The 27,573-nt window shown below is 42.0% G+C and overlaps 1 protein-coding gene across 7 annotated transcripts in view; it reads left to right on the top strand.

Moving 5' to 3' along the window:
- Positions 1-27,573, top strand: part of PLEKHM3 (pleckstrin homology domain containing M3) — a 226,219-nt gene that overhangs the window by 92,044 nt on the left and 106,602 nt on the right. For all 7 annotated transcript variants that reach the window (XM_025278111.3, XM_025278113.3, XM_025278114.3 and 4 more), the window contains exons 5-6: positions 6,673-6,866; positions 25,867-25,930. In XM_025278111.3, the coding sequence (XP_025133896.3) occupies positions 6,673-6,866; positions 25,867-25,930 (258 nt within the window). The remainder of the gene's footprint in view (positions 1-6,672; positions 6,867-25,866; positions 25,931-27,573) is intronic.

Below are 27,573 nucleotides of genomic sequence, written 5' to 3'. Positions count from 1 at the left end.
ACTTCTTTCTGTAAGGAAATTACCTTGTACTACTATACTTTTATTCTTCTTTTTCTGAACATAATATACTTCCACATTTCGAGGTTCAAAAGTACAAAGGACATATACACATGGATAGTCTCCTTCACTTCTCTTCCTCACACCCACCCTGTTCTTACCACAGGCAACCAAATCACTCCTTCCAGAGATATTTTACATATATGTGTTTTACACAAAAATGGCAATAGGCAATATAGTGTACATGCTGCTCTTAGAAAACATTCCATTTAGATCATAAAACTCTTCCTTGGGCTTTTTAAAAATAGCCATTCCATGTTCCATCATGAATTTAACACATCAACTTTCCAACTTGTTGATCAGCATTAAAGTTTTCTCAGTCTTTCTAATATGACAGTGATTCTGTGAATAACTTTATACATTATTTCGAATGTAAGTTCTTTGATTCATGAATGGGACTCTCTGTAGGTAACTTCCTAGACACAGTATGTACACCTGTGAGTTTGATAGATGTTGCCACATTGCTTTGCGTCGGGTTGTATGCTGTACTTTAATATCTCCTTGCAGGTCCTTCCTTCCCTTAGTACCAGGATGTCAGCTGTCACCTCTGCTGTCACTGAGCTGCCTCTAGCTGTCCTTCCCCTTTCCTACGTTATTAGTTCTAAATATGTTGTGAACTTAGAAACAAAGAATCAAACTGATAGAAGTGTGTGGTTCAGAGTCACGGCCAGAGCCCTGTAAAGTACTCATTCATCTGTTGAACAAATGTTTACTGAACACTTACTGTGCTCACCATTCTAGGCGTTAGGACATGTGTTCCGCATCATGAATTTCAGGTGATAAAAGACAGTAAACAAATGTACAAATAAGTGACTTCTAGATAAATGAAGTGTCATTGGACTTTAGTTTTGTTTTAGAGTTAAAGACACATGGAAACCCACACACCAGTGTACTGCCTCCTTAAATTATGGGTTCTTCTCCATTGGTAGCCCACTTGCTTTCTATGTGACTGGAGAGGAGAGAGGAACAGAACAGGAACTGGGATCTCCTCTTTTAAAGAGTGATGAACAGACAGTTGGTGGAGTTATTTAAAAAAGAACTGTGAATGTAAACAATGCTAACAAGCACAGAGCAGTGTATCCCCACATCTGAGTTTTGGCTCGAGATCTACCATGAGCTGACCACAGAGAAGTCATGTAAGTTCTCTGGACTCAATTTTCTATTAAGTGCAGGTAATGGTAGAGAAAGAGGTCCCTTCCTCCAGATGATGAGGGGAACCGTGGCTGAGTCATTTCTCACCACCCCCTACCCCTCACTACAGTCTGCATGACATTAACCAGCTGCCCTGTCTGTAGCCAGATTGGTTGGAAAGTGGCTGGGTTCAGCAGGTTTTCTCTAGTGCTCCATGTCCCAGAGTTTTAATATGCTAACACGCTGCACTTCGAATCATCAAGAGAAGAATGTGGCATGTGACATATTTTTTGTCAGACCTCAGAGGGATCTTTTCTATATGACTGGTATTCCTTGGGACACAGGTTAAGAAAAAACTGAACTAGATTATCTGTTGTTGTTCAGTTGCTCAGTCGTGTCCAACTCTTTGAGACCCCATGGACTGCAGCATGCCAGGCTTCCCTGTCCCTCACCATCTTCCAGAGTTTGCTCAAACTCATCTCCATTGAGTCAGTGATGCCATCCAACCATATTGTCCTCTATCATCCGCTTCTCCTCCTGCCTTCAGTCTTTCCCAGCATCAGGGTCTTTTCTAATGAGTCAGGTATTCGGATCAGGTGGCCAAAGTATTGGAGCTTCAGCATCAGTCCTTCCAATGAATATTCGGGGTTGATTTCCTTTAAGATGGACTGGTTTGATCTCCTTGCTCTCCAAGGGTCTCTCAAGAGTCTTCTCCAGCACCACAGTTTGAAAACTTCAATTCTTTGGCACTCAAGTCTATTTTATCTGTACCTGTTATTGTTATTCTAAGATTATGTTCTCATCCATTTTACTCTGATCCATTTTCCTCCTTTAACAAAAACTAAAGTCCTCACCACCACCACATCATTCTCCTCCTCTCCAAATTGCTATCATTGGTCACCACATTGCTTTTGCCCCATCACATTATTACCCAGGACTGTTTTTGTGGGGGAACATACCAGGACACCATTTCAGAACCTCTCAGAATTACAGAAACCTGAATGACATTTGAGAATTTTTATTTTCAGAGGTACCTGTCACCAGCATAACAGAAGATGTATTATATTAAAATCTATACCAATGATGGTTAGCTTGTTAAAAGCAAATGACAAATATGCTTATTTATAAATACATATGTGTATCTAGCAGATTTGTCATTACTGGTTTATGGATAATTATAGCCTGAACTGTGCTATTTTCTCCAACTCCTCCTGAGTATGAGATGGGGAGGAGACCTGCTTCTGCCTGGCCCTCCTCCTCCTCACCTCTCTCGAACCATGTTGACTGCAGGTCTGTGAAGAGAAAAAGTGTTAGTCGCTCAGCCATGTCCAGCTTTTTGTGACCCCATGTACTGTAGCCCACCAGGTCTCCTCTATCCATGGGATTTTCCAGGTGAAGAGAGAACCAGTTCACAAACTGCAACAAAACCACAGTTGCAGAATGAAGTTCTTACAGCTTAAACTATTCTAAAGTTAAAATATCTATGGAAAGAAACTGGTGTATTAATAATACTAATATTAACTAGTTAATATTAATAATACTAATATCATTAATAAATATTGTTTAGTAAGATACTAACAGGCCAATAGGTTGGAAAAATGAACTGTCAACCCTGTAAAAATTGCTTCTGATCTAAGTGGAGTAGGATCATGGAAAAGAATGCCAGCCTAAGCCATTCATTTTTTTTTTAAGTAAGGAATACTGGGCTTATCCTTTTGTACCTCTGAGGTGAGTTTTCGTATCAGAAACAGCACTCGGGTTTTTGATGTTTTTCGTAATTTGGTAGGCAAGAAGTAGGACAGTAGCTCTTGGCTCTTAAGTAGAATATATTTAGTGTTCCCTTATAGCTCATGAAATGGTTCTATTAATGAGAAAGAAACTTTCTCTCACATAAACTTCGTCACTTAAGAATATCATTGGCTTCCTTCCATAAGTAACTATGTATTTTTAGAAAAGCTTTGTAATTACAGTTGAGTTTGAAAGTAGAGTGCTCATACCAGAATAGAGGATGGTTTCGAATTTCGATCACTATATCCCCACTGATTTCCTATTTTGCAAAAATAGCATTTCATATGGAATTTTGAGTCCTCTCCCAAATTCCCTCACCGATGCAAGTGGTTGGTTCTCAAAAAATGAGCATGTGCTTTGCAGCCAAAAACAGCTCAGCATGGCAGGGCTTTATTTGTTCACATACTGAGGCTGCCGGGGTCATAGTATGCTCTGTATTCTCCACACTAGCTAGTAACTTCGGGAAACAGGGCCTTAGACTTTCTTGAGACTAGCTCTGTTTTTGTTTCTAGGGATTTCAGTGTATGAATGCAGATGTCAGTAGCTGCCATCCCATTTGTCTCACTGCTTTTACTGTCTCTGTAGAAGGCTCTTTTTTTTTTTCCCCACTCGGGCTTAAGTACCACCTGAAGAGAGAAGCCTTTTAAGGCCTGGGAGACTGGCCAGTGCCCTTTGTCCTTCTGTTCACCTACTAAAAGGTAGCATTGTTAACCTAATTCAGCAGGGCCCTGGCTCAGTATAAACACTGCTCAATAGAGCCAGAAAGACTAATTGAATTGTACAATACATCATTCTTCAGCAACAGTTTCAAGTGGATTGTACTTCATTTTCCAAAACACCATCCGTTTTTTCCTCATTTAAAATTTTTAAATATAGCAAATATTTAACCATTATAAACAAAACATTTGAACCCGGTTCTGTCTTTCCCTGCTGAACGGTGAGCTATGTGAGGGCAGGATCCTGCCCACTGTGGTCTCCACTGAGTGGCCAGACACCTGCTCTGGTGTCTGCCATGGATGTACCTGTGTCTCTAGACCTCAAAATGAGGCATTATTTAGCCCCATGAGCTGCTCTTTCCAGTCTGATTACATAGTCCAAGGTTTTGGCTGATTCTCGGTGCCGCTCTGTGAGCACCATCTGCAGAGACTGTTATCTTCTCTACTCTTTAACTGCAGGTTCCCAGAGGACCACACAACAGAACAGGCATCTCAAAAATTAATTGCTTCTATGATGAAAATGACTTTTATTAGAAAAAAGCATTGATGCTTTTCTTTTGCACCTCTATAATTACGTATTAACTTTATAATAAAGAACATGGTAATAGTGAATTTCATAAACACGTGTTTTAATCAACATATAATAACCATACATTTAGTTACTGGGCTTCCCTAGTAACTCAGCTGGTAAAGAATTCGCCTGCAATGCAGGAGACCCTAGTTTGATTCCTGGGTCAGGAAGATCTGCTGGAGAAGGGATAGGCTACCCACTCCAGAATTCTTGAGCTTCCCTGGTGGCTCAGCTGGTAAAGAATCCACCTGCAATGCAGGAGACCTGGGTTTGATCCCTGGGCTGGGAAAATTCCTTGGAGAAGGGAAAGGCTACCCACTCCAGTATTCTGGCCTGGAGAATTCCGTGGACTGTAAAGTCCATGGGGTTGCAAAGTGTCAGACACAACTGAGCAACTTTCACTTTCTTAGCACATGTACAGATTGATCGAGTTCATGGTTGTTTCTGCTTGTTGTCCCGTCCTTACCCACCTAGTGCATTTCTGTTTATCTTTCTAGACCTTGAGCCGGTGTCACCTGCTTTGCCAGGCCTGCCCTGGCTCCTAGCTCCCTTCTGCCAGCATGGTTGATGTCTCCCTCCTTCAAGCTCCCAGTGGACCTCATCCATGTTCCTTTGTGGTGGATGACTGGCTATGTGCTACATGTATATTTTTGTTTTAATTATTGGTCTATTATACTCAACAGCTGGAGAAGGCCATGGCACCCCAGTCTAGTACTCTTGCCTGGAAAATCCCACGGATGAAGGAGTCTGGTATCCTGCAGTCCATGGGGCCACGAAGAGTCGGACACGACTAAGCAACTTCACTTTCACTTTTCACTTTCATGCATTGGAAAAGGAAATGGCAAGCCACTCCAGTGTTCTTGCCTGGAGAATCCCAGGGACGGGGGAGCCTGGTGGGCTGCCGTCTATGGGGTCGCACAGAGTCAGACACGACTGAAGTGACTTAGCAGCAGCATACTCAACAGCGAATCCCAGGAGGTTAGGGAGCATACCCTGTTTATTATTCATCAGTACTCTTCTAGAGTGGGAACAGTGGATTTTCAGTTTTGTTAATGAGCAAAGTTGTTTGTTCTGTTTATGCTGAATTCCAGTCTTACTCCCAGTACTAGAGGGGTTCCAGTGGAAACTTTGTGGAAAGGTCCATGTCCTCGTATCAGTGAATTGGTATGTAAAGATTCCCCCAAACCACCCACAGGTCATGCATTAGTTAAGCTGTAGCTCAGGTGTATTTTGGTTTTTTCTGTTTATCTCTACTGCCAAATGACACTTTAAAATCAGCTTTTATACTCTTAAACTCTTGGTGTTTACTGACAGAAGTGGTAATAGAGTTTGCTGCATCTATTGGCTAGAGTCAGCCCAAGTCCATGAGCGTGTGCTAAGTCGCTTCAGTCGTTTCCGGCTCTGCGATCCCATGGACTGTAGCCCACCAGGCTCCTCTGTCCGTGGGATTCTCCAGGCAAGAATACTGAAGTGGGTTGCCATGCCCTCCTCCAGGGGATCTTCCCAACCCAGGGATTGAGCCACCAATCTCCTGTGTCTCCTGCATTGGCAGGTGAATTCCTTACCACTAGTGCCACCTGGGAAGCCCCCAGCCCAAGTCTAGACCTTTACTAATAAAAGCAACTCTTTTCTGCTCACTAAAGTGTACGTTTGAGCTTGTTTTCTACGCACATTGTTCTGTATATAATATCCTTTTTTCCCCCTTTTTGGGAGATAGTCTTTCATTCCTTTCGATGTACATGGTTTACCTATCTTTTTAAAGTAACCTCTGTATAAAAATACTATAGAATATATGTACATATATATGCACATAGCTTTAGTTTTTAAAACCAGCATTGCTGTTAAAAGAGTCTTAATGAATTATTTTTTAAACTTTTTATTTTGAAATAATTGTAGATTCACAGGAAGTTGTATAGATAATGTAACACAGAGGGGTCCTATGTATCTTTCACCCACTTTGCCCACTGGGTGTAGCTTAAATAACTGTAATACATTTTTTAAAAACAACAGGAAATTGACATTGGTATACTGAGTCTGTATAGTTCTGTGTCATTTTATCATATGTGTGAAAGTGTTAGTCACTCAGTTGTGTCCAACTCCTTGCCACCCCATGGACTGTAGCCCACGAGGCTCCTCTGATCATGGGATTCTCCAGGGAATCACACAATCAAAAAACAGAGTTAATATATGTTGTAATTCCTTTCAATGCTCAGGTTGCTTTTACCAATTGAGTTTCTTGGGAGAGAGAAAGAAAAGCCACGTTTTATACTTAGTTACACTATGGGCTTTTTCATTTGGCTGTGTTCAGAAAATGATGTCATTTGGGGATTTAAGCTATGGTTCCTAGCTGGAGGAGGTGTGGAGAGCCGGGTGATGCGCCAGTGCTGATGGAGGAAGTTTCTCTCGTAGGTGTCTAAGCAGGCCAAAGAGTTCCTGGAGTACGTGTACGAGGAGCCCCTGATCGACATCCAGCAGCAGAACCCCATGCTGTACGGACACGCTGAGCCGCTGGCCACCGTGGTGCGGCTGCGGCAGCGGCTGAAGTCACTGCGAGCCTATTTGTTCAGCTGCCGGGCGGCGGTGGCCGAGGATCTGCGCCGCAGGTAAGAGTCATAAATGTCAGACAGCTCCGGTTTGTTTTTCTTTCCCGCCCCAGGAGGGTGGTTAGATGATCTCCGAGGGCCTTTACAACGTGAAGTAGCTGGAATTCTGTGGTTCTCCCTCAGGGCTCATCTCTGACTTTTTCCTCTGAGGGCCTCTGTCTGGTTGAGCCAAGCACAATGAAAATAATATCTCAGCGGAACTGAAGGCTTTTAACCCATGCATCGAGTTCCCACGACGGTGAAGACCTCTCTTTACCTATAGGTTAACTTGAGATAATATTCATGGAAATGTCTTCATTGATTGTAGCATCTTATAGTTTCTCCAATTTCAGTTCCTATTATCGTCAGTGAAAATAAGCATGTTTGAAATATTTCATAGCTCAAAAATATTTTTTTTCAATGAGAAATTAGTAAGTGGTTATTCAAATCTTATTTTATAGACAGAAACAGACTTGGTAAATGATACAGGCTGTAGAGCTAAAATTAAAATACATTAAAAAAAGAAAAACAACCCACCATAAAAAGGCTCAGGATTCTGCCTTTTCATGTTATCGTTGGCATAGGCTGCTTTTCCATAGGTTGGTTATGTCCAAGTTTATGGAACACACAAGTCCATACCAAGCTCAGAACCTTAACATAAAATTGAAGTTAAAAAATGTGCCTGCTCTCATCAAATTCCTTCTTTTACAGTTAGGTTTTATTGGCATTTAAATTCTCACCCTTGGTATACACAAACTAGCTTATACTTGAAAAAATTGTTGTTGGTGTTCATAAGTACCTAAACATATCTTTTAATTTTTTTTTTAATGGCAACTTGAAGGCATACATTAGTCATGGTTTTTGGAGGCAAGCGTATGTGAATAAGAAGCTTTGGAAAGTGATCGTTTGCTATTTGAAATCCAATTAATATCCGAAGAACCCCAGGCCTCTGAAGAAGATGTTTTGAAAAGAACTAAATGTAGATGGTAAAGGATATGTAATATCTAGACAAGCTCTCATAAAAGTAATAATGAAAAGGCAGCTGCGGTAGAGCGAAATGCCTCATGGTGGTAGCCATTCTTTCACCTGGTTGTTTTTCAGAAAACAGTAGAAAGTAGTCAAGATTTACTCTTGTAAAGTCTAGGCAAATCTTAATTTTAAAAAATCGGGGCTTTGCCTGAAAGGCAATAAAATTATGTGTTTCCAACAAATTTACCAACCAAGCTAGATACAAGATTTTTGACATTCAAAGTATGTTTGTTCTATTATTCTTAGTACCTTTTGGCTTTGCTCAAAGCTGGTTTTTCTTTGTGCTTTTATTTTTGAATAATGTTAAAATCTACACACAGAAATCTTGTTGAATACCTTTATGTTGTAATGTTTTGCTTTGGTTAAATATGCCAAATCTGGGCATGCATTTAGAAATTAAATAGGAGATCCTCTCTCCATATGGATGACTAAGCATACCTATGCTGTTCCAGCAATTTGGTGGCTTACCACCATGTACTACTACGCCTTATGGCCAGACCACCAGGAAAGGAATGGAAGTGCTAGAGAGAAGGCAGTCCTGGGGCTGTGAGAGTGAAAATAGGAGTCTTTTTTTCCCCCCTTCATTTCTCTTTCCTGGACTTGTTCATGACCATCATTCAGTGTAGGGCCTGGGAGACGGTGCGTGTTTAGTAAGTACTGAATGGATGGATGTAAGGAGGGATGGGTGATGAATGGATGTCTGTTACAGTGTCACTTTAGACCACTGAGCCATGGCTGGTAGCCCAGTTCGGAGGAAGCAGTCATCTTCAGATTATTCTTTTTCTCACTTCCCTGTCAGTTAGCACAGTGTTTGAACCTTCTGAAACCTTTAGAAATTGTTGTTGAATAAATGAACAGACCAAACCAGCACAAAAAAGATTTGGTTGGTTCTGTTTCTGGGACAGCTCTCAAATCTTTCCTTTGCTTTTCACTTCCAGTGCACTTCCCTGGTTCAGTCTCAGGACCATTACAGCATCCTTCTAACTAGTCTGTCACACTTGGGTTTCTTTCCTTTCCAACTGAACCTTCACATCAGACAAATTATTAAAGTGCAAGTATGGAATTAAAGATCTGCCCCAGTCTAACCCAGTATTGACAAACACAAATAATTATTTAATTCTCCCCTCAGTACATTCTGTTGTGGGAATTAAATGGGTTTTTACAACTGAAGGGCTTACAGTAGTGCCTGTACACAGTAAATAATAAATACTATTATTATTAATACTGCTTCTTACCCTAGATTGTTCTTGTCTCTAGCTTTAAAAATCTTTGTTAAAAGAGTCCACTTAAAAGCCACCCCTGATGCTCTGTAACTGGAATCGGGCCCCTTCTCCTGCTACTCACTGTGTCTGGAGAGGGGTGAGCAAGAGGAAGTGGGTTGGAGAGCTAGTCTGGCACAGGGCCTGTGGTTTCTGGGTATGCGGTGCATACTTATCTGTGCATTTGTTGCATAAAAATGGGTGGAGCAAGAGGCTCCCTAAGACTTCCTAAGAGCAAAGAGTAAGATGATGATTCCTACAGAGCCCTAGAAGAGGTGCTATAATTTTTTTGTTGTTGTCTTAGTTTCTGTATATTTATATAATCTCTGAGGTTACCAAGCTCTCCAACCTGGCACAGAGAAAAGTACACCAGTAGCAAGCAGGACTCATAGCTTTGGGAGGGGGGTGGTTTTGGGGGGAGTTAAGAGCTTTTTTGGATTTATTTTAAAATATGACTGTTTAGTGAAATACATCTAAGGTTTTCTGGGATGTCCATACTTCTTACAGCTGGACCATGCTTATTCATTCTGCCTTCTTCAGTGTCTATAAAAATAACCATTTAACAGAGGGGATTGCCCCCCTCATGCTAAAATGACTGTCACCAGAAGCCATCTCTTACCTGTCTTTCACTTTTATACGGAATCTGACTTTTTAAAAACAAAATCAGTCACCAGTACCTTCAGCGACAATAAGCTTGTTCAAAAGCAGGATACTGAAGGTTTCCTTTGTTTCACCTGGGGTACCACCTCTAGAGTGGGGTTGGGGGGGAGTTTAGACAGTGAGAAGGACCTGCTGGGCACAACTAACCATACAGATCCTTGATAGAAACTAAAAGAGGGGGGAGTTGATGAGCAACAAGGGAACCAAAATAGAGCAAGGGAATCCAGTTCTTATCTAGTCGTAAAAGGCATTCTCTCCCTGCCTGGGTTTTACCTCCATATAAAAGTTGCCATTAATCTCCAGCAAGTAGGCCCAACATGCTGAAGACCTGTCAGTGCTGTATAAACAGAATAAAGCAAACTGTTAATATTGCTGTCGTGAGGAACCTGGAAACAGACTGATTAATCGTATGGGCGCTAGACCGCCAGGGAGCCAACTTTGGTCATCGCCTTATTAGGGAAGTCGCAGTTGGCTTTTAGGCCTGTCATTACGATGACCATCGGGTTTTTATCCTCACTGTTTTTGTTATTGTTGTTAAACGAACGCCTTGTTCTTGAACCCGAACTGCAAATCTTGACTGGCAGGGGTGATTAGTTTAGAAAAAGTCAGTGTCTTCCACGAAGTCTAAAATGTTTATAGTGCTGACAATTCACGGCCTCTGAGGACTCCCAGATGGCGACCCTGCTGGATCAGTTCAAGGTCTAGTTAACTTTTCACGAGAAGAATTATTTACAGTGTCCACATGTGGAGGTGCGTGAAGTACTCTGTGGAAAATCTTCGCACTGTCAGGATACATCCGGATGAGCAGCCGTTAAGGACATGTTCAGGAGAGACCCCGGGAAGAGCTGGGAAGGGCCTCCGGTCTGCACGCCGCGCTGAACACAGGAACGGTGGGATCCAAGCATAAATCAGAAGTCATAAATGGTCACCTCGGGACCAGGGTTGCCCGTAGACATGTTTTGTTTGGCCTTTCAGGGATGGTCCCACCAGGTTTTAAAGTTGCAAAATAGTAACAAATGTCTGACCGACTCAGTAGACATGAATTTGAGCAAACTCTGGGAGATAGTGAAGAAGAGCGAAGGCTGGTGTGCTGCAATCCATGGGGTTGCAAAGAGTGGGACATGACTTAGAGACTGAACAACAGCCGAAGCAAACCTTTAAATAATCAGGCCTCTTCATGCTCTCACAAAATAAAGCTCTCTGTTTCTGTTAGGAAATCAGAAGCTCTGAGTACACAAGTCTTCCCTCATTCCTGGATGTAGCAATCAGCATTACGTATTAGGCTCTCCACTTTGCCATCGTCTCTGCCCCTCCTGTTATCTCCCCAAATCCACTGACAATCGGTACATAATATGTTGCTGCCCTGCGTTTCTCATCCTCAGCCCATTTCACTTATTTGTGATGGTGAGATAACCATGATTTTATCAGTTAAAAAGTACTTTCCCATAAATATACTCTTTGGTCTTTACAACAGCCCTTCAAATGGGTAAGACATGGTATTTAGAAAGAATGGAAGGAACTATGACTCGGAGATGCTACGTGACTTGCCTGAGGTGACAGAGCTGGCAAGGAGCAGAGTTCACACTTGGAACCAGGCTTTCTGATGCTCAAATTGCTGCTGCTTTCCCAGGGGCATTTGCTGGTGGCAGTAAGACTCTTCAGAGGAAGGAACCCCTTTTATTTCTCCTGAAGGCCTTCATTGAGGTTGTCTAGGAGAGTGTGAAGGCAGCGAGGTGGCAGACAGTAATGTCTCTTGTGTGGGAAGGTGCGATTGCCATACTCACTGCCAACGCTGGGCTTGGAGAGCAAGGCATGACTATTGGCTTAGCGCTAATGAGCACATTTCCCTCTAGGTTTGTGTTTTCCAGACCTTTCTGTTGCATAGATCTGTAAATCTAGAGGTGTCTATAGGGTTATCTTATCCATGTCTAAAATAAATATTACGATCTCTTTCTCACCATCATTTCATAAAAGAACATAATAATGCAAAAAAAAAAAGTGAACAGCAATCAAACAGCTTTTTAAAGTCAAATAGATTTAAAATTCAATCTACTATTCTTTTTTTGGTCTCATTTTGCCTTGGATTGCTGAAAAACATTGCCAGAGCAATACCAGTTGTTTGGACTAGCTTTTCAGAAATCCTGAATTAAGTCATATTTTTTCTTCTGAATGCTGAAGTGAAATTATCCAGTCCAAAGAAAGATATTACAGAAATCAATTGGTGGATGCCTGAGTGTTTCCCATTCTCTGTCATTAACAGATGATTGGGGTTTTGGGTGCCTGGTGAATGCAAAGTTCCTATTGTGATAAATATTTAAAACTAGTTTCTCTCCAACACTACTTGAAGCCAGTAGGCAATATTATGCCTGCCTTCCCAGTTACTTAGAGCACAATTGTGATGGTTCTGGGGGAACAGGTAGTCCTACTTGTTTGTTAAGTTTAGTTCTTTGCTTAGACCATTCTAAACAATTTGACAGCTTAACTTAGGATAAGCCACCTTTTGCTGTCTTCAGTCTCACATTTTATTTGAAATTATATCCAGAATTAGTTGTCACTGAAATACCAGCTTTATTGAACAGTGAGAAATTTCTATCATAAAAACCGGCATTTTTATTAACTTTGTCTAGCCTGCTGAATGCCAGAAAAATATGAGCGAATGTGTATATGTGTCTATCCTGTCAGACTGTCCTTGCCTCCTCTTCCTTCCAGCAAAATTCAGCAGCTTGCTCAGTTGCTCTTGCTTCAGTTGCTCTTAGCAACAGTCCCCAGAAATGTCATTTAATATACCAGATTTCCTTTCCCAATTCTTTGCTCCTTACCCCCAGGGAAAGCTGTCTGTCTGACTACTGAGTTCACTAGACAGGAAGCTTAGTCCAAAGGTTGAAACATCCTTTGGGTGTCCACTAGCATCTCAAACTTAATATGGTCAAAACTGAGCCAGTAGCCCCTCCCCCACTCCTGTTGCAAACTGCTCCTGCTGCAGAGCCCCCCATCCGCCTTACTGGCACCTCCACCCATCCAGCTGTTCAGGCCAAACACCTTTCCCTCAGTTCTGAATCCAACCTACCAGCAAATCCTATCAGCGTCACCTTCAAAATATATCCACTCAAATTGAAATCGTCATAAAACCATCACTTCCCCTGCTACCCGCTAGGTCCAAGCCACTGTCACTGTCCCCTGGATTATCGTGGTAACTGGTCTCCCCCTTCAGTCTGTTCTTAAGACTACAGTTAGAGGTAATGTGTACGTTAGATGATGTCACCCCTGACTCAGACTACCTGATAGCTTCACCTCTCTTCACCCAAGTAAAAGCCAAGGACGAGTATGGCTGGTTCCCCATCCCCTCTCTGCCCTCATCTCCCGATATGTGCCCCCTCCTTTACTCTGTTCCAGCCAGACCAGCCTTGTTTAGTCCTTGAGCACAGCACACAGGCTCCCACGTGAGTTTCTGTGCTTGTTTTCCTCTTCCCCAAGATAACTTCCTTATCTCCCTTAGATCCATATGCAGTCATCATGTTCATGAGGCATCCTTGACCACTTTATTTGAAACTGCACCCAGCGCCCTCCCTGACACACACACTTCATCTTTTTAGTCTCTGCTTATTACCACGTAATGTAGTGTTTTATATTGTCTGTCTCCCTCTCTGGTGCCACACATATGGCTGTGGAGGTCATGCTTTTCTCAGCCTGTATAGCCGTGCCCAGAGACCCTGTGGTCTCCACACTAGATGTAAGCTATGAAAGGTCATGGCTTTTTATCTGTTTTGTGGTCTTAGGCCCTGCTGTATCTCCAGAGCCTTGAACCATGCTGTGTGTGTGTGACTGTGTTAGTCACCCAGGCATGTCTGGCTCTTTGCGACCCCATGAACTATAGCCTGCCAGGCTCCTCTGTCCATGGAATTTTCCAGGCAAGAATACTGGAGTGGGTTGTCATTTCCTACTCCAGGTCATTTTCCCAACCCAGGGATCGAACCCAAGTCTCCTGCTTGGCAGGTAGATTCTTTACCACTGAGCCAAGGCTTCCCAGGTGGTACCAGTGGCAAAAAATCTGCCTGCCAATGCAGAGATGCCAGAGATTTGGGTTCAATCCCTGGGTCAGGAACATCCCTTGCGGAAGGAAATGGCTACCCACTCCAGTATTCTTGCTTAGAAAATTCCATGGACAGAGGAGCCTAGTGGGCTAGAGGCCATGGGGTCATAAAGAGTTGGACGTGACTTAGCGACTAAAACCACCAACAGCAACCAATATACATACTACTTTTAACCCAGTCATTTTGCTTAGTATATTGTGAACATCTTTTTATGCCAGTAAATATTTGTCTAAAGCATCATGAATCACTGAGTGAAAATGGTATTTTGATGCGTGAACATTCTGATGCACCCTCGATCTTAGAAGAAGTATGTGAGGATATTATTTAGTGTACCCAACAAAAGATTGCATGAGCTGAAAGAGATCATTTCATAGCAACAACTCCTCATCTCCCTACCTCCCAGTAAGTCAGACATATTAGGTAGAGGGATTATCTGTTACAGAGAGAAAAGATTGCATGCTCTTATGACTTGAATACACTTAATGTCTCCTCTGGCAGCCTCGTTCTTAAAACATAGTCTACACAGACTTGACTTGCTGTGTCTCTGAACTGAAAATGAGAAGTGTCTATAGCCAAAATCTAAGATCCAAACGTGCAACCAATCATTAGCCAAAATCTGGTTAATACTGAATTTTAGAAGGATGAGCCCATTTTAGCCATAATATTATCACTAAATTAGTCTCATTAAAGACCAGAGATTGTTAGCACTTCAAATTTATAAATAACACTTCTTTAAGCCCAGTAAATGAACACAGCTCTTTATGTTCTCTGTAAGATTTAATATTGGCTAGACTTTGTGGCTAGTTTTTGAGTTAGCTAGTTAAAAGTGTCTTTGGGGCTTTCCTCTCAACGGATTAGCTATGTGAATCTATCGAGACTCAAAACCTACTAAAACACAAAATGTGATTTTGATAGTTTTTGAAAGCAGCCATTCTCAGTCTCCTTCAAGAATTCCTTTTCCCTCGAATGACTCGAAGAACCAAGGTTTTCAAGTCAGCTAAGTGCCTCATCTCCTGAGCCCCTCCCCTCCCCTCGTTTTTCTCCAGAGATCTCATTCAGCAAATCATGTATATATGTGCTAGTATCAGCACTCTAAAAAGGAGCTACAGACCGTCTGCAAAACCATCATTCAAAACCAAGACATTAATAAACTTTGAGAAAGGAGCTCTATGCAGAACTATTAATTTATTGAGAAATCCATAGCAAGTTAAAAAGTGATTTTATCTTATTCTGAGATTAAATGAAATCTGTAGATTATAAAAAATCATTTTCTAAGAGATGACAAAAAAATAAAACTCCTGGCAGAAAAACTGTTATATTCTTGGAATTGTGGCATAACATAGGGATTTGAGCTAGGATCTATAATGTGATATAATTTGTCACTTTTATAATCAGACCCCAGAATAATAACAACGCAAATTACTTTCCAAGTATTTCTACTCCAGGGTTTAGATTGAAGAAACTTAGGCACAGTTTCTGAATGAACATGTAAAAGAGACCCTTTTTTCCCATACCTGTTTGCCAAGATATAATATCTGATGCAATCTTGCTATTTTTTCAACCAATGAGATTAGCAAAATGAAGTATCTAGAGAAATGATTGAGCTTGTTTCTTCCACATGGATGGCTATCGCAATATCTGCCTTTGATTTAAAATTGTTCTTCCATTAACTAGGAGCATGGCTGGACATAAGAGTCCTGTCCATATCCAGTCTAATGTAACTTATTTTGGGAACATTTGTAGCTCATATCAAGAACACCAAATTGCATCTCCCTGGGAATATTTCACCGTGCTTTTTGCCGATTTCAGTGTGGGTACGTGTGCCCTCCAAAGGAAAAATACTGCAACCCTTTCCATTCCATACAAATTACCTCACCTGGAGCGCTGACTCTTGGAAAACACAGTAATACTTCATGAATGAATGGTTTTCCTTTCTAAATTACTCCTTATGCACTTCTACACATAATCTTCGTTTAGATCATTATGGTTTAGAATCAGAGTTGGAGATTTTCCCTTGGTGGTGTTGTCTTTTTTATTGTGTATATCTGTATGTGTGTGTGTGTTTAAGAGAGAGTGTGATGGAGAGACAGACAGAGATACATGTGGAAGAAGGGAGGGAGATGAGTCTGTTTTTTACTTATTTATTTTTTAAATATTTATTTATTTGGCTGCTCTGGGTCTTAGCTGTGGCATGTGGAATCTACTTCCTTGACTAGGGCTCAAACCCAGGCCCTTATATTGGGAGAGTGGAGTCTTAGCCATTGGACCACCAGGGAAGTTCTAACTTATTTATTTTTAACTGGAGGATAATTGTCTTACATTATTGTGTTGGTTTCTGCCATATAGCAACATGAATCAGCCATAGGTATACGTATGTCCCCTCCCTCTTGGACCTCCCACTCACCTGCCACCCCATCCCACCCCTCTAGGTTGTCACAGAGCACCAGTTTTGAGCTCCCTGCATTATACAGCAAAATTTCACTGGCTATCTGATTTTATATGTGGTAATGTATATGTTTCAATGCTGCTGTCTCCATTCATCTCACCTGCTCCTTCCCCTCACCCTGTGTGAGATGAGTCTTTAAAGCATATCTGTTACATGTGTTAAGATATTTTCATTTTAATCATTGGGTTTTTAATGCCAGTTATGCAGCTCAAAGAACTGAGCTTTAGGGATATGGTGATATTACTAAATCTATTAAATCCTGCAAAGGGTGTGCCTACTTCAGTGCCTGACTTAGTCCCTTTTCTTTCATGAGCATCAGGGCTCAGTGGAAACTGAGTTTAAGTCCTCAGAAATTAGTCAGGTTAAATGAGTCTTGATGTGTTTGACTCAGTGTCCTGGTACAAAATAGAAGAGGACTCCCAACTTGTTTTATATAGACTGCCTTTGATTTCATAGGCCATTATTTCTGCATTTTTAACCCCAAGTGCCACCTATATAATATAAGAGATCTGAATCATTCATGACCTTTTTTCCCTTTTAATCTTTTCTCACTTTTCTCATCAGAACGATCTGTAAATGAAGCCTGACTTACCTGCTCAGTATGTCAGGAAATTCTAAAGGTATAAAATAGAAGTAGTTGGCACGAGAAACAGTTGGGCTGGTTGGTTTTCATGATCCTTCAGCAGGTTTCTTCATTGTCCTTTGGTATCAGAGGACTTGACGGTGCCACCTGCCAGCGATGCAGTTTTCCCTCGGTCAGTGAGTGAGGCGTGGAGTTGACTCTCCTTATGAGGTTTGTCCTCTGGCTCTGGTGTCAGGACCATTACATTGGCATGAGCAGGGCCGTCCTCATGCTTAGCCTGCTGGTGAAATGCTGTCTGACCTGATGATGACTAGGCCTGCAGTACAGCGAGATCACTTTGCACAGAAAACCCTAAACACAGCTTCCTCACCAGAAAGCAAAGGCAGCACCCTCCTGCAGCAGAGGCCGTTTACCAAAGCACTGCCAAGTCAGACAACCTTCAGTTGATTTGTAGCTTTCCGTTCCTAGGATGTTGAAGTCTGAAGGGAACACTGGGGAAATTAGTAATTATGTTTTACATAAAGTCTTAGTAGAAACTTGAAGCATTTCAGTAAAGAAAAGAGTGTGTGTATGTACATGTACCCTCACACATGGCAAACATTCATTTGGAAGAGCTCCTAGTGCGGTCCATGTCCCATTTCCTCTAGGCCTTTCCAGGCTCAGGCTCTGTCATTTTTCCCACTTTTCTTTCTGTAGCTTCTGATTCTGCACTGGCTTCTTCAATATTAGCACGTGAATATGCCCAAGTGGCTTCCATCTCTAAGAAAAGAATCCTTTCTTAGTCCTGCATCCTTCTGTAGCTATGGCCCAGTTTCTCTCCTTTAAAGTGAGTTTCTTAAAAGAGTAATCCACAGCCCTTCGCCCCTCTGCAGTCTGGTGTCCTTCTTCCTCCTGAGGTCACTAATGAATTCCATTTTGCCAAATCTAGCAGGCACTTTTCAGGCCTTGTGAGTGTCTTTCCCGGGTTATTTGACCTCTCCGGGCCTCTGATGCCGTTGACCTTTTTTGTCCTTAAAATTCTCTCCTCCTTTGGCTTCCTGGATGTTGGCTCTTCTGCCTTTTCTCCTATCAGACTGCTCCTTTGCAGCTTTCTTCCTGCAGCTGTTCTTGGAACTGCTCTGCCGGCATGCAGTCTTTTCTGTTGCTCTAGTGTGTGCTGTCCTGGGTTGTTCCTCATTTTCATGTCTTCACCTGTGGGCGCACAGCTCTCCTCTCTGAATACGTGGATGACTCCACTTGGACATTCCACAGACAGTTCCAGACCTCTTCCCCGACAACTGAGCTTCCCTTTCTCCTCATGGGCAACTCCTCTTCCGTAGCCCCTGTGGCAGTGAATGGAATTTGCATTTACCACAAGCAGTGCCAGGCTCCTTCCTGGCTTCCGTTTCCTGGTAGTCTTCATGGCACGTGGATGGTACTGCAGAAATCTGTCTGTGGTAGGCTCCCTTTCTCTCCAACCCAAGGGCAACCATCTAAATTCTGTTCAGGGTCCCATCATTTCTCAGCTAGTTTACCCCAAATTTGTCCCATCTCTTTAGTCTCTCTCCCCTTCTGCTGTCAATGAACTTTTATAGGCACAAAGAATGAGTTTGAGCAAACTCCAGGAGATAGTGAAGGACAGGGGAGGCTGGTGTGCTGCGGTCCATGGGGTCGGACGCAACTTAGTGCCACCAGCAACAAGGCAGGCACAAATCTAATGCTGTCTTCCTCTTGCTTGAGGCACTCCTGTGGCACTCATCTCTCTGGGGGTAGGCTGTTCTCCAGGCATCTAAGCTCTCCCATGTCCGGCTACACACTTTCCAAGCTCACACCTTGCAGTACCCTGGTTCCCAGCATGGGCACATACACACATGTACACATACAGAGCTTGTTCCCTGAAAGAATTATGCTTGTCCTGGCCTCTCTGCTCTTACCCACGCTGCCCCCTCTACCTGGAATACCTGCCCTTCCACTCCTTCATGTGGGTTCTGACGTGTTGGTTCTGAGGCTTTTCCTGAACAGGTGTCCTGCAGGCTCCCTCACCCATGCAGTCCATGATAGAGCTGGAGTTACTTGCTTACTTGTCTGTTTATCTCACTTATTTATAGGTATTAGGGGGAAAAAAACTGTCTTCTCCAAATTTCCTGTCCCATGTGTTCCCAGCACCTGCTTATTACAATGAAAATGTGTGCTGATTTTAGATTCTTCACCATGGTGGCAAGTCACAGAGGTCACAGGACTGAACTTCATTTGCATTGAATTCTTGCACCATATGGTGATCACAAGTTGTTTTCTGACCAAAAAACTTCAATAACCATTCATTCTTTATTAAGCACACAAATAGTAAAATTATAAAATCAGTGCTGCCATGGCTCTCAAGGAGGTGCCCGACTTTGCCTCCCACACGTGAGCGGCTTCCCTGGCTTTCCCTGAAGTGGCTGTGTGCCCTGCAGAGCCCTGTAATGCTCCCCAAGCACACCTCGGGCCTGCGACTTCTCCACCAGCTCTTCCATAACTTACCCCTGGGAGGCTCCACTTGTTTCATCCATTCCCTAAAGAGCTCCCATCAGCTGGGCCACCTTGTACACCGAAGCCGCCATGGGGGGAAGCCCTTGGCGTCCCCCAAACAGGAAGTTGCCCTTGCTTTTCCTGGGCTTGGATTTCATGTCCTTATTTGCCCTGCACTTCCCCTGTGGACATCAGCCTAAAGAAAATATTCCAAGAAAGACAAACACTGTGTGATATCACTTATGTGTGGAATCTGGAACACATGTATACCTGTGGCGGATTCATTTTGATATTTGGCAAAACTAATACAGTTATGTAAAGTCTAAAAATAAAATAAAATTTAAAATTTAAAAAAATAAATAAATAAAAAAATAAAAAATACAGCAAACTAGTGAATATAACAAAGAAGAAGCAGACCCACAGATATAGAGAACGAACTCATGGTTACCATTTCGGGAGGGGGGCAACAATATTGGGTGGGAGAATGGGAGGTACGAACTATCAGATGTAAGATAGGCTCCAGGGTGTATTGTACAACATGGGGAATATAGCCAGTATTTGGCAATAACTGTATCGTTCCGATTTTAGTATATGTGCGGCCAAAGCGAGCACTGCAGTAACTGTAAATGGAAGGTAACCTTTACAAACTGAATAAAAATTTTAAAAAAGAAGATATTCAGAGAATGCTCTTACCAGTTCAGTCTGCCTTAAAGACACGAGCAATGAGAAAGAGGAACAAGCTGATGGGGTTACCTGAGCCTACCTTTGAAACCCTTCTCCCCTCTAAGCAGAAAAGCAAGTCCCTCCCTTTAAATAAATCTTTTTCTTCTTTTATGTACATTAAAAAGTGTTTATTTACATTAAAGAGACATATTTAAATACCACGCTATCTTCCCTCTCAGGAAGTTTATTCTCATATTTGACTTCAATGTTTTCTTGATATAATTTCCATCCTCATGGAGAAGAAAAGCTGACTGGCATTATCTGTCTTAAAAGTCTGTATTTTTTAATTTATTTATTTATTTTTTAAGTTTTATTTTATTATTTTTTAAAATTTTATTTTATTTTTACACTTTACATAATTGTATTAGTTTTGCCAAATATCAAATGAATCCGCCACAGGTATACATGAAGTCTGTATTTTTTATGGCCACCACTAAATCTCTTGGACACAACATCTCCTCCAAACACAATATACACAATATGTGTATATTGCATTTTCCAGTTCTTTGTGTCATTAGGACCGAACTCTTGTAAATTATTAGTATTAGACACTGAAGAGTGCCAAAGAGGAGACAGAAAATACGGTGCTTCTGGAAGGGCTGAGAATTTCTTCCAGAGGGAAAGAGAAAATAAATATGTGAAATATATTTACACACAGAAACAACACATAGCTGACTTTAGCTGTATATAGATCATGGTCACACGCTAGTAAAGTAATGCTCAAAATTCTCCAAGCCAGGTTCCAGCAATATATGAACCGTGAACTTCCTGATATTCAAGCTGGTTTTAGAAAAGGCAGAGGAACCAGAGATCAAATTGCCAACATCCACTGGATCATGGAAAAAGCAAGAGAGTTCCAGAAAAACATCTATTTCTGCTTTATTGACTATGCCAAAGCCTTTGACTGTGTGGATCACAATAAACTGTGGAAAATTCTTCAAGACATGGGAATACCAGATCACCTGACCTGCCTCTTGAGAAATCTGTATGCAGGTCAGGAAGCAACAGTTAGAACTGGACATGGAACAACAGACTGGTTCCAAATAGGAAAAGGAGTACATCAAGGCTGTGTATTGTCACCCTGCTTATTTAACTTCTATGCAGAGTACATCATGAGAAACGCTGGGCTTGAAGAAGCACAAGCTGGAGTCAAGATTGCCGGGAGAAATATCAATTACCTCAGATATACAGATGACACCACCCTTATGGCAGAAAGTAAAGAAGTACTAAAGAGCCTCTTGATGAAAGTGAAAGCGGAGAGTGAAAAAGTTGGCTTAAAGCTCAACATTCAGAAAACTAAGATCATTACATCTGGTCCCATCACTTCATGGGAAATAGATGGGAAAACAGTGGAAACGGTGTCAGACTTTATTTTTCTGGGTTCCAAAATCACTGCAGATGGTGACTGCAGCCATGAAATTGAAAGACGCTTACTCCTTGGAAGGAAAGTTATGACCAACCTAGATAGCATATTCAAAAGCAGAGACATTCCTTTGCCAACAAAGGTCTGTCTAGTCAAGGCTATGGTTTTTCCTGTGGTCATGTATGGATGTGAGAGTTGGACTGTGAAGAAGGCTGAGCGCCGAAGAATTGATGCTTTTGAACTGTGGTGTTGGAGAAGACTCTTGAGAGTCCCTTGGACTGCAAGGAGATCCAACCAGTCCATTCTGAAGGAGATCAGCCCTGGGATTTCTTTGGAGGGAATGATGCTGAAGCTGAAACTCCAGTACTTTGGCCACCTCATGCGAAGAGTTGACTCATTGGAAAAGACTCTGATGCTGGGAGGGATTGGGGGCAGGAGGAGAAGGGGATGACAGAGGATGAGATGGCTGGATGGCATCACTGACTCAATGGACGTGAGTCTGAGTGAACTCCAGGAGTTTGTGATGGACAGGGAGGCCTGGCGTGCTGCGATTCATGGGGTTGCAAAAAGTCAGACAAGACTGAGCGACTGAACTGAACTGAACTGAACTTAAAGGAGTATGAGAGATGACTGTGCCCAAAGTTGGTTAGTTATTGTGAGAAGAATGAGCAGTGTTTGGAGGCAATGAGGACCCACCTGGAGTGGAGAAAGTAGAAATCCTCTTTGTTGCTCATCAGCTGTGTTCATTGAACGTATCCATCTCCAGCCCTTAGCACAACACTGGCTCATTTCAGGCACTAAGTACTGTTTGTTGACTGGATCACCAACAGGCTGTAGTACCCCAGTAAGGGTAAACCAGTGTGATTCCACTTGTAAATCTGTAATTAATTCTTACATCCTGTATACTCTCAGTTGTGGAAGTTTAAAGATTTTAGAGAAGAACTTTAAGTAGCAAAACATTAACGATATGCTACCCTGCTAGGGTTCATTTCAGTCACCTTCCTTCTAACATTTTCTCCAGCTGACCTTCATGTGTTCAAACCAACAGAAAAGACAGGAGCTCACCTTGAAATGATTTTCCAGCCTACTTGTTTGGTTCACTCTGTCTCTTTTTCTTAGCTCTGCTGGCACATTGCTTTCATTTTATTTAAGAGACTTCATTACGAAGCAGTTGTATCTGAAAAAGATAATTCCTCCTATTCAACCACACTCAAACATCCTTTTTCCCCATATTAGATGACCATATTCTGCTGCCCTAGTGACCTCACAGAAAGACTGAATCCTAGGCTTACTTCTCTGCACGTATGTTTGGGTCTCAACTTGCAAGTGTTTATATATATTTAAAAATATCTAAATGTAATCTTGTATTCTGGATTAGGCCCTTGGGGAGAAAAAGGACATTAGTGAAACAATTGGTGAAATCTGAATAAGTTCTAATTTACATAATTGTTCATTTCTTCATTTTATCAATGAACCATGGCTCATGATTGTGTAAGATTAGGGGAAGCCGGGTAATAGGTATAAGATCACAAACATTTCACAAAGGGAGGATGTATTGGGAAATCAAGTACATGTGAACATCCTGGTTCTTTTCAAAGCAGTTTTTCAAGCATGAGAAAAATTGCAGACTACCAAAGTGTACTTCATATACTTCTAGGCTTTGTAAGATAGACAAAATAAAACAACCCCTGTTCATGCCAAGCCTCCTCCTACTCGGTTTCCTCGGAGGTCCGTTCCCCACCCCATCCCCAAAGCTTCTGTGCTGATGTCAGAAGTGCCCCTGGCTCTCCCACGTCTCTCAACCCCACATCCCTGAGGGCCACACTTGCTGTCCCCCACATGAGCACTTGCTGTCCAGCACAGATAAATCTCAGTGCTTTATCCCGTTCCCCAGCAGCCTGCCCTGTGTTGGCCAGTGACATCACCATCCTGACATCCCAGCTAAGTATTTCAGAATCACCTTCAGTTCCTTTCTCCTTTTTCACCCATTCCAAGTGTTGTCAGTCCTCCCAAAGGGTCTCTTGTGTCTATGTACTCACCCATTTCCTTTCGCCATGTGGTCACCCTAGGCCACAGGTACCTGGTCAGGACTGTCCCTACCTGCAGTCTTGCCACCCTCCCCACTGCCTTCAGGAAGTGGGCATGACCCAGCACATCAGTGTCAGTATCCTTCTTTTAAAAAATAACAATTGGTCTATATTGCTGCTGGCCTAAACGGTAATAAACACCTACCCGGAAGAGAGATGTATTATACAGCTATATTAGACAGTCAGTTCATACCCACGTCTCTCCTTCTTCCATCCTTATCTCCAGGAAAGTAGAGAAAGCACAGACCTTTGGAGTCAGAAAGTCCTGGCCTTGAAGCCCAACTCTATGACCCTGGACAAATTAGTCTTTGCCTCTGAGCCTCAGTTTCCTCTTATGTAAAATGGAGGTGGTACCTACTACATGGGGCTATTGTGAGAACTAAAATGAGATGTTTATTGAGGGCCACACCCAAAGCAGGCTCTTCTCATTGTTAACCCTGCAGGGGTCATGAGGAACAGGTCTCTTGACGATCTCTGTACCCTATGAGTGTGAATTGAGAATGGAAGTTGGTCATGTCTCACGAGCCCTCCTGGGCCCATGGTCTACCTTCTACATCAGGGGCCTCTCAGTAGGAAAGCTTCATCCCTCATGGAGGGACTGAGCACTTTGCCTACACCCTTCCCAGCTGGGCAGGGACTGTGTGCTGCTTCCTGTCACATGTGCAGCCCCGAACCATTAGAGGTGAAGGGATCCCGGCCTCAGGAAGTGAATTCTATTCTTCAGAGTACAAGGACCGTGTCACTCAATGGTCTGTTCTCACTCTGTGGATGAAACAGGGATTTTCAGCAGAATTCTTCAGAAGCTATCATTCTTCCCAGGAGAAAGCCAAACTATTAATACAAAATGCCTATCGGGGGCCTCCCTGCCGGGGACTTTTTCTCATTGGTTCAATGCCCTTTCTTTCTTCAGTGGCCTAGTACAGTAGCTGGCACATATCTGTGCTTAATCAGAATTGAATGGATAGAAAGATGAATGGAAGGATGAAGGATTTAATCTCTAGGATTTGTCCAGTAATGCACACTTAATTGAAAGACTGAATAATGAATTCCCCAATGAGCTAGGTATTAGACCAGTGATTCTAAACCTTGGCTGCTCTAATCACCAGGAGAGTTTTTGTTTTAAGACTGATTTCTGGGTTCTACTGATTCCTATGCCCTATTATTTTCTAAAAGCTCCTAAATAATTCTAATAGACAGCCAAGGTGGGCACCTACCATGCTGGACCAATCTAAAAGTATGTACCCCGTGCATAGCTCTTACATCCAGTCACCAAATTGTAATTAACGGTTTATGATCTTTCCCTCACTTGACTTTATGTTACTTGAGCTCTGATACTGGGACTGTCTCGTTCATAACTGTCTTCCACTGCCTGGCACATGCTTGGCATATAGTAGATCATCACTAATGTTCATTAAGTTGAGATGGTTTCTTTCACTTGGGTGGTTCTATGCAATTTTCTTGTATCCTAAGGCAAAGACAGAAAATGCTAACACTGTGAGTTTTGTTTTATATGAGTGTGTGTGTGTGTGTGTGTGTGTGTGTGGTATTTTGTAGCCATCTATGCTTTAGTGTCTATATACTTGTCCCTAATTCTTTTTTTTTTCCCATGTTCACTCACTGTCACTTTTCCAGATTCTATGAACTGACAGCATCCAAAGATATTGGACTTTGTCAGGGAGCCTCAACTTGAAATATTTTGTCCTATTATTTCCATCCATACCTGGTCTCCAAAGCTCATCCCTATAAACGTAAGAGGATAGTTCATTAATGTGAGGTCTGGCACCACATCCTCATTAATGAAAGCCACAGGAGCCTCTAGAAAAAGACACACAGGTTGCTACTCTCGTTGATTTTCTCAATTCCACAATCTGTTCATTTAGACATAGAATAATAGAGCTGGAAAGATATTTAAGATACCGAGTTCAGTCATCTTCATTAAACAATGAAGAATCTGAAGGTACATGGGTTTTAGGACTTGCCTGAGATGACACACCTTTCAGGGGCACAGCTGGTGCGAGAAACCTGGCGCTCTGGTCCTCAGGCCTGGACCACTGCACTGGACTCTGAGTATCTTGGAGTACATCAGAAATCAAAGATCACACTTTTACTTCCTCTTTGGTATCTGTGTTAGAAAGAAAAATATCTGGAAAAGGTATTATTATCGGTTTCTCAGAGGATGTGGGGAGGAGGAGTTATTATGTGGAAAAGGATTCTTGAATGAGAACTTAGAAACTTCTCAGAAAAAAGTGTTTTGTGGCAGTACCACAATTTGTGTTTCTGTCCTTGTTTTCAGAATTTTCCCCAGAGAATACCTCCTTCAACAGATCCACCTGTATTCCCTCGCTGATCTGCAGCAGGTAAGCGCTTCATGGGGCCGTTGCATGCCTGTGTTCTCCCTGGGCACGTGTTTTTGTTGCTTACGTTCTGGGTACTGAATTCTGTCATCATTAGTGTAGTTATATTCACAAGCCCAGACAGTTATTTTCTATTCAGAATGAGAAAGCTTAATGTAAAAAGATATTATAGGACAATAAGAAATGCAGGCTAGGATTTAGAGAAACTGGAGCTCTCGTACACTTGCTGGTAGGAAGGGCAAGTGGTGCAGCCACTTAGAAAAATGTCTGGGCAGTCCCTTAAACAGTTAAATGTAGAGTTTCCCTGTGACCCAGCCATTCCACTCCTAGGTACATACCCTAGAGAACTGAAAACATTTGTCCACATAAAAACTTGTACGGGAGTGTTCAAACATCATTATTCATGATAGCTAAAAAGTGGCAACAAGTTGAGTGTTCATTAGCTAATGAATGGATAAACAAAATGTTGTATATCCACTTAAAGCAATAGTTTTTGGGCATAAAAAGGAATGAAGGGTACAACATGGATGAGCCTTAAGAGCATCATGCTGAAAGAAGCCAGACAGAAAAGAATAGATATTTATGGTCCTTATTTTATGTAGTCTTTTCTTAGAATGTCCAAAATAGGCCACTCCTTAGAGACAAAGAAGGTGAGTGATTGCCAGTGCCCAGGACAAGCCATGGGGTGAGGAGTGGCTGCTGATGGTGTGGGGCTTTCTTTGGGGATGATAAAAATGTTCTGGAATTATTTGTGATGGTTGCACAACTTTGTAACTGTACTAAAAGCTAGTGAATTGTATACTTCAAAAGAGTGAATTTTATGATAGGTGAATTGAATCAGTAAAAAAAATTGTACAAGGAAAAAAGACATCAAGGACAATGAATATATTAAACTCTGACTTGTGTTCAAACCAAACAGTTGGATGGTGTTACATTAAAAAAAAAAACAACAGAACAGAGCATGTAGGAGTGAAAATCATCTTTTTATACTTTTATTAGTATACATATATCCTTTCAATGATTGACCAAGTTAATAGCCAGGAAGAAAACCAACCCAAAGTTCTGAATATGTTAGGCTTTGCTTAATCATTTAAATCAACAGCTCATTCTCTAACATGTTTTCAGATGCTACATGAAAGCATTGCTTTCTTTTCCATATTTCCTGGATTCTTTCAAGAGTCAATTAAATAATAATAATCAGTTCAGTTCAGTTCAATCACTCAGTCATATCTGACTCTTTGCAACCCCATGGACTGCAGCACGCCAGGACTCCCTGTCTATCACCAACTCCTGAAGTTTACCCAAACACATGTCCATTGAGTTGGTGATGCCATCCATCTCATCCTCTGTAGTCCCCTTCTCCTCCCATCTTCAATCTTTTCCGGCATCAGGGTCTTTTCAAATGAGTCAGGTTTTTGCATCAGGTGGCCAAAGGATTGGAGTTTCAGCTTCAACATCAGTCCTTCCAATGAACACTCAGGACTGATTTCCTTTAGGATGGACTGGTTGGATCTCCTTGCAGTCCAAGGGACTCTCAAGAGTCTTCTCCAACACCACAGTTCAAAAGCATCAATTCTTCGGCGCTCAGCTTTCTTCACAGTCCAACTGTCACATCCATACATGACCACTGGAAAAACCATAGCCTT

The sequence above is a fragment of the Bubalus bubalis genome, chromosome 2 (assembly GCF_019923935.1).
Source record: "Bubalus bubalis isolate 160015118507 breed Murrah chromosome 2, NDDB_SH_1, whole genome shotgun sequence".
Taxonomy (NCBI): Eukaryota; Metazoa; Chordata; class Mammalia; order Artiodactyla; family Bovidae; genus Bubalus; species Bubalus bubalis.
This window is presented reverse-complemented; position numbering and strand designations above follow the sequence as displayed.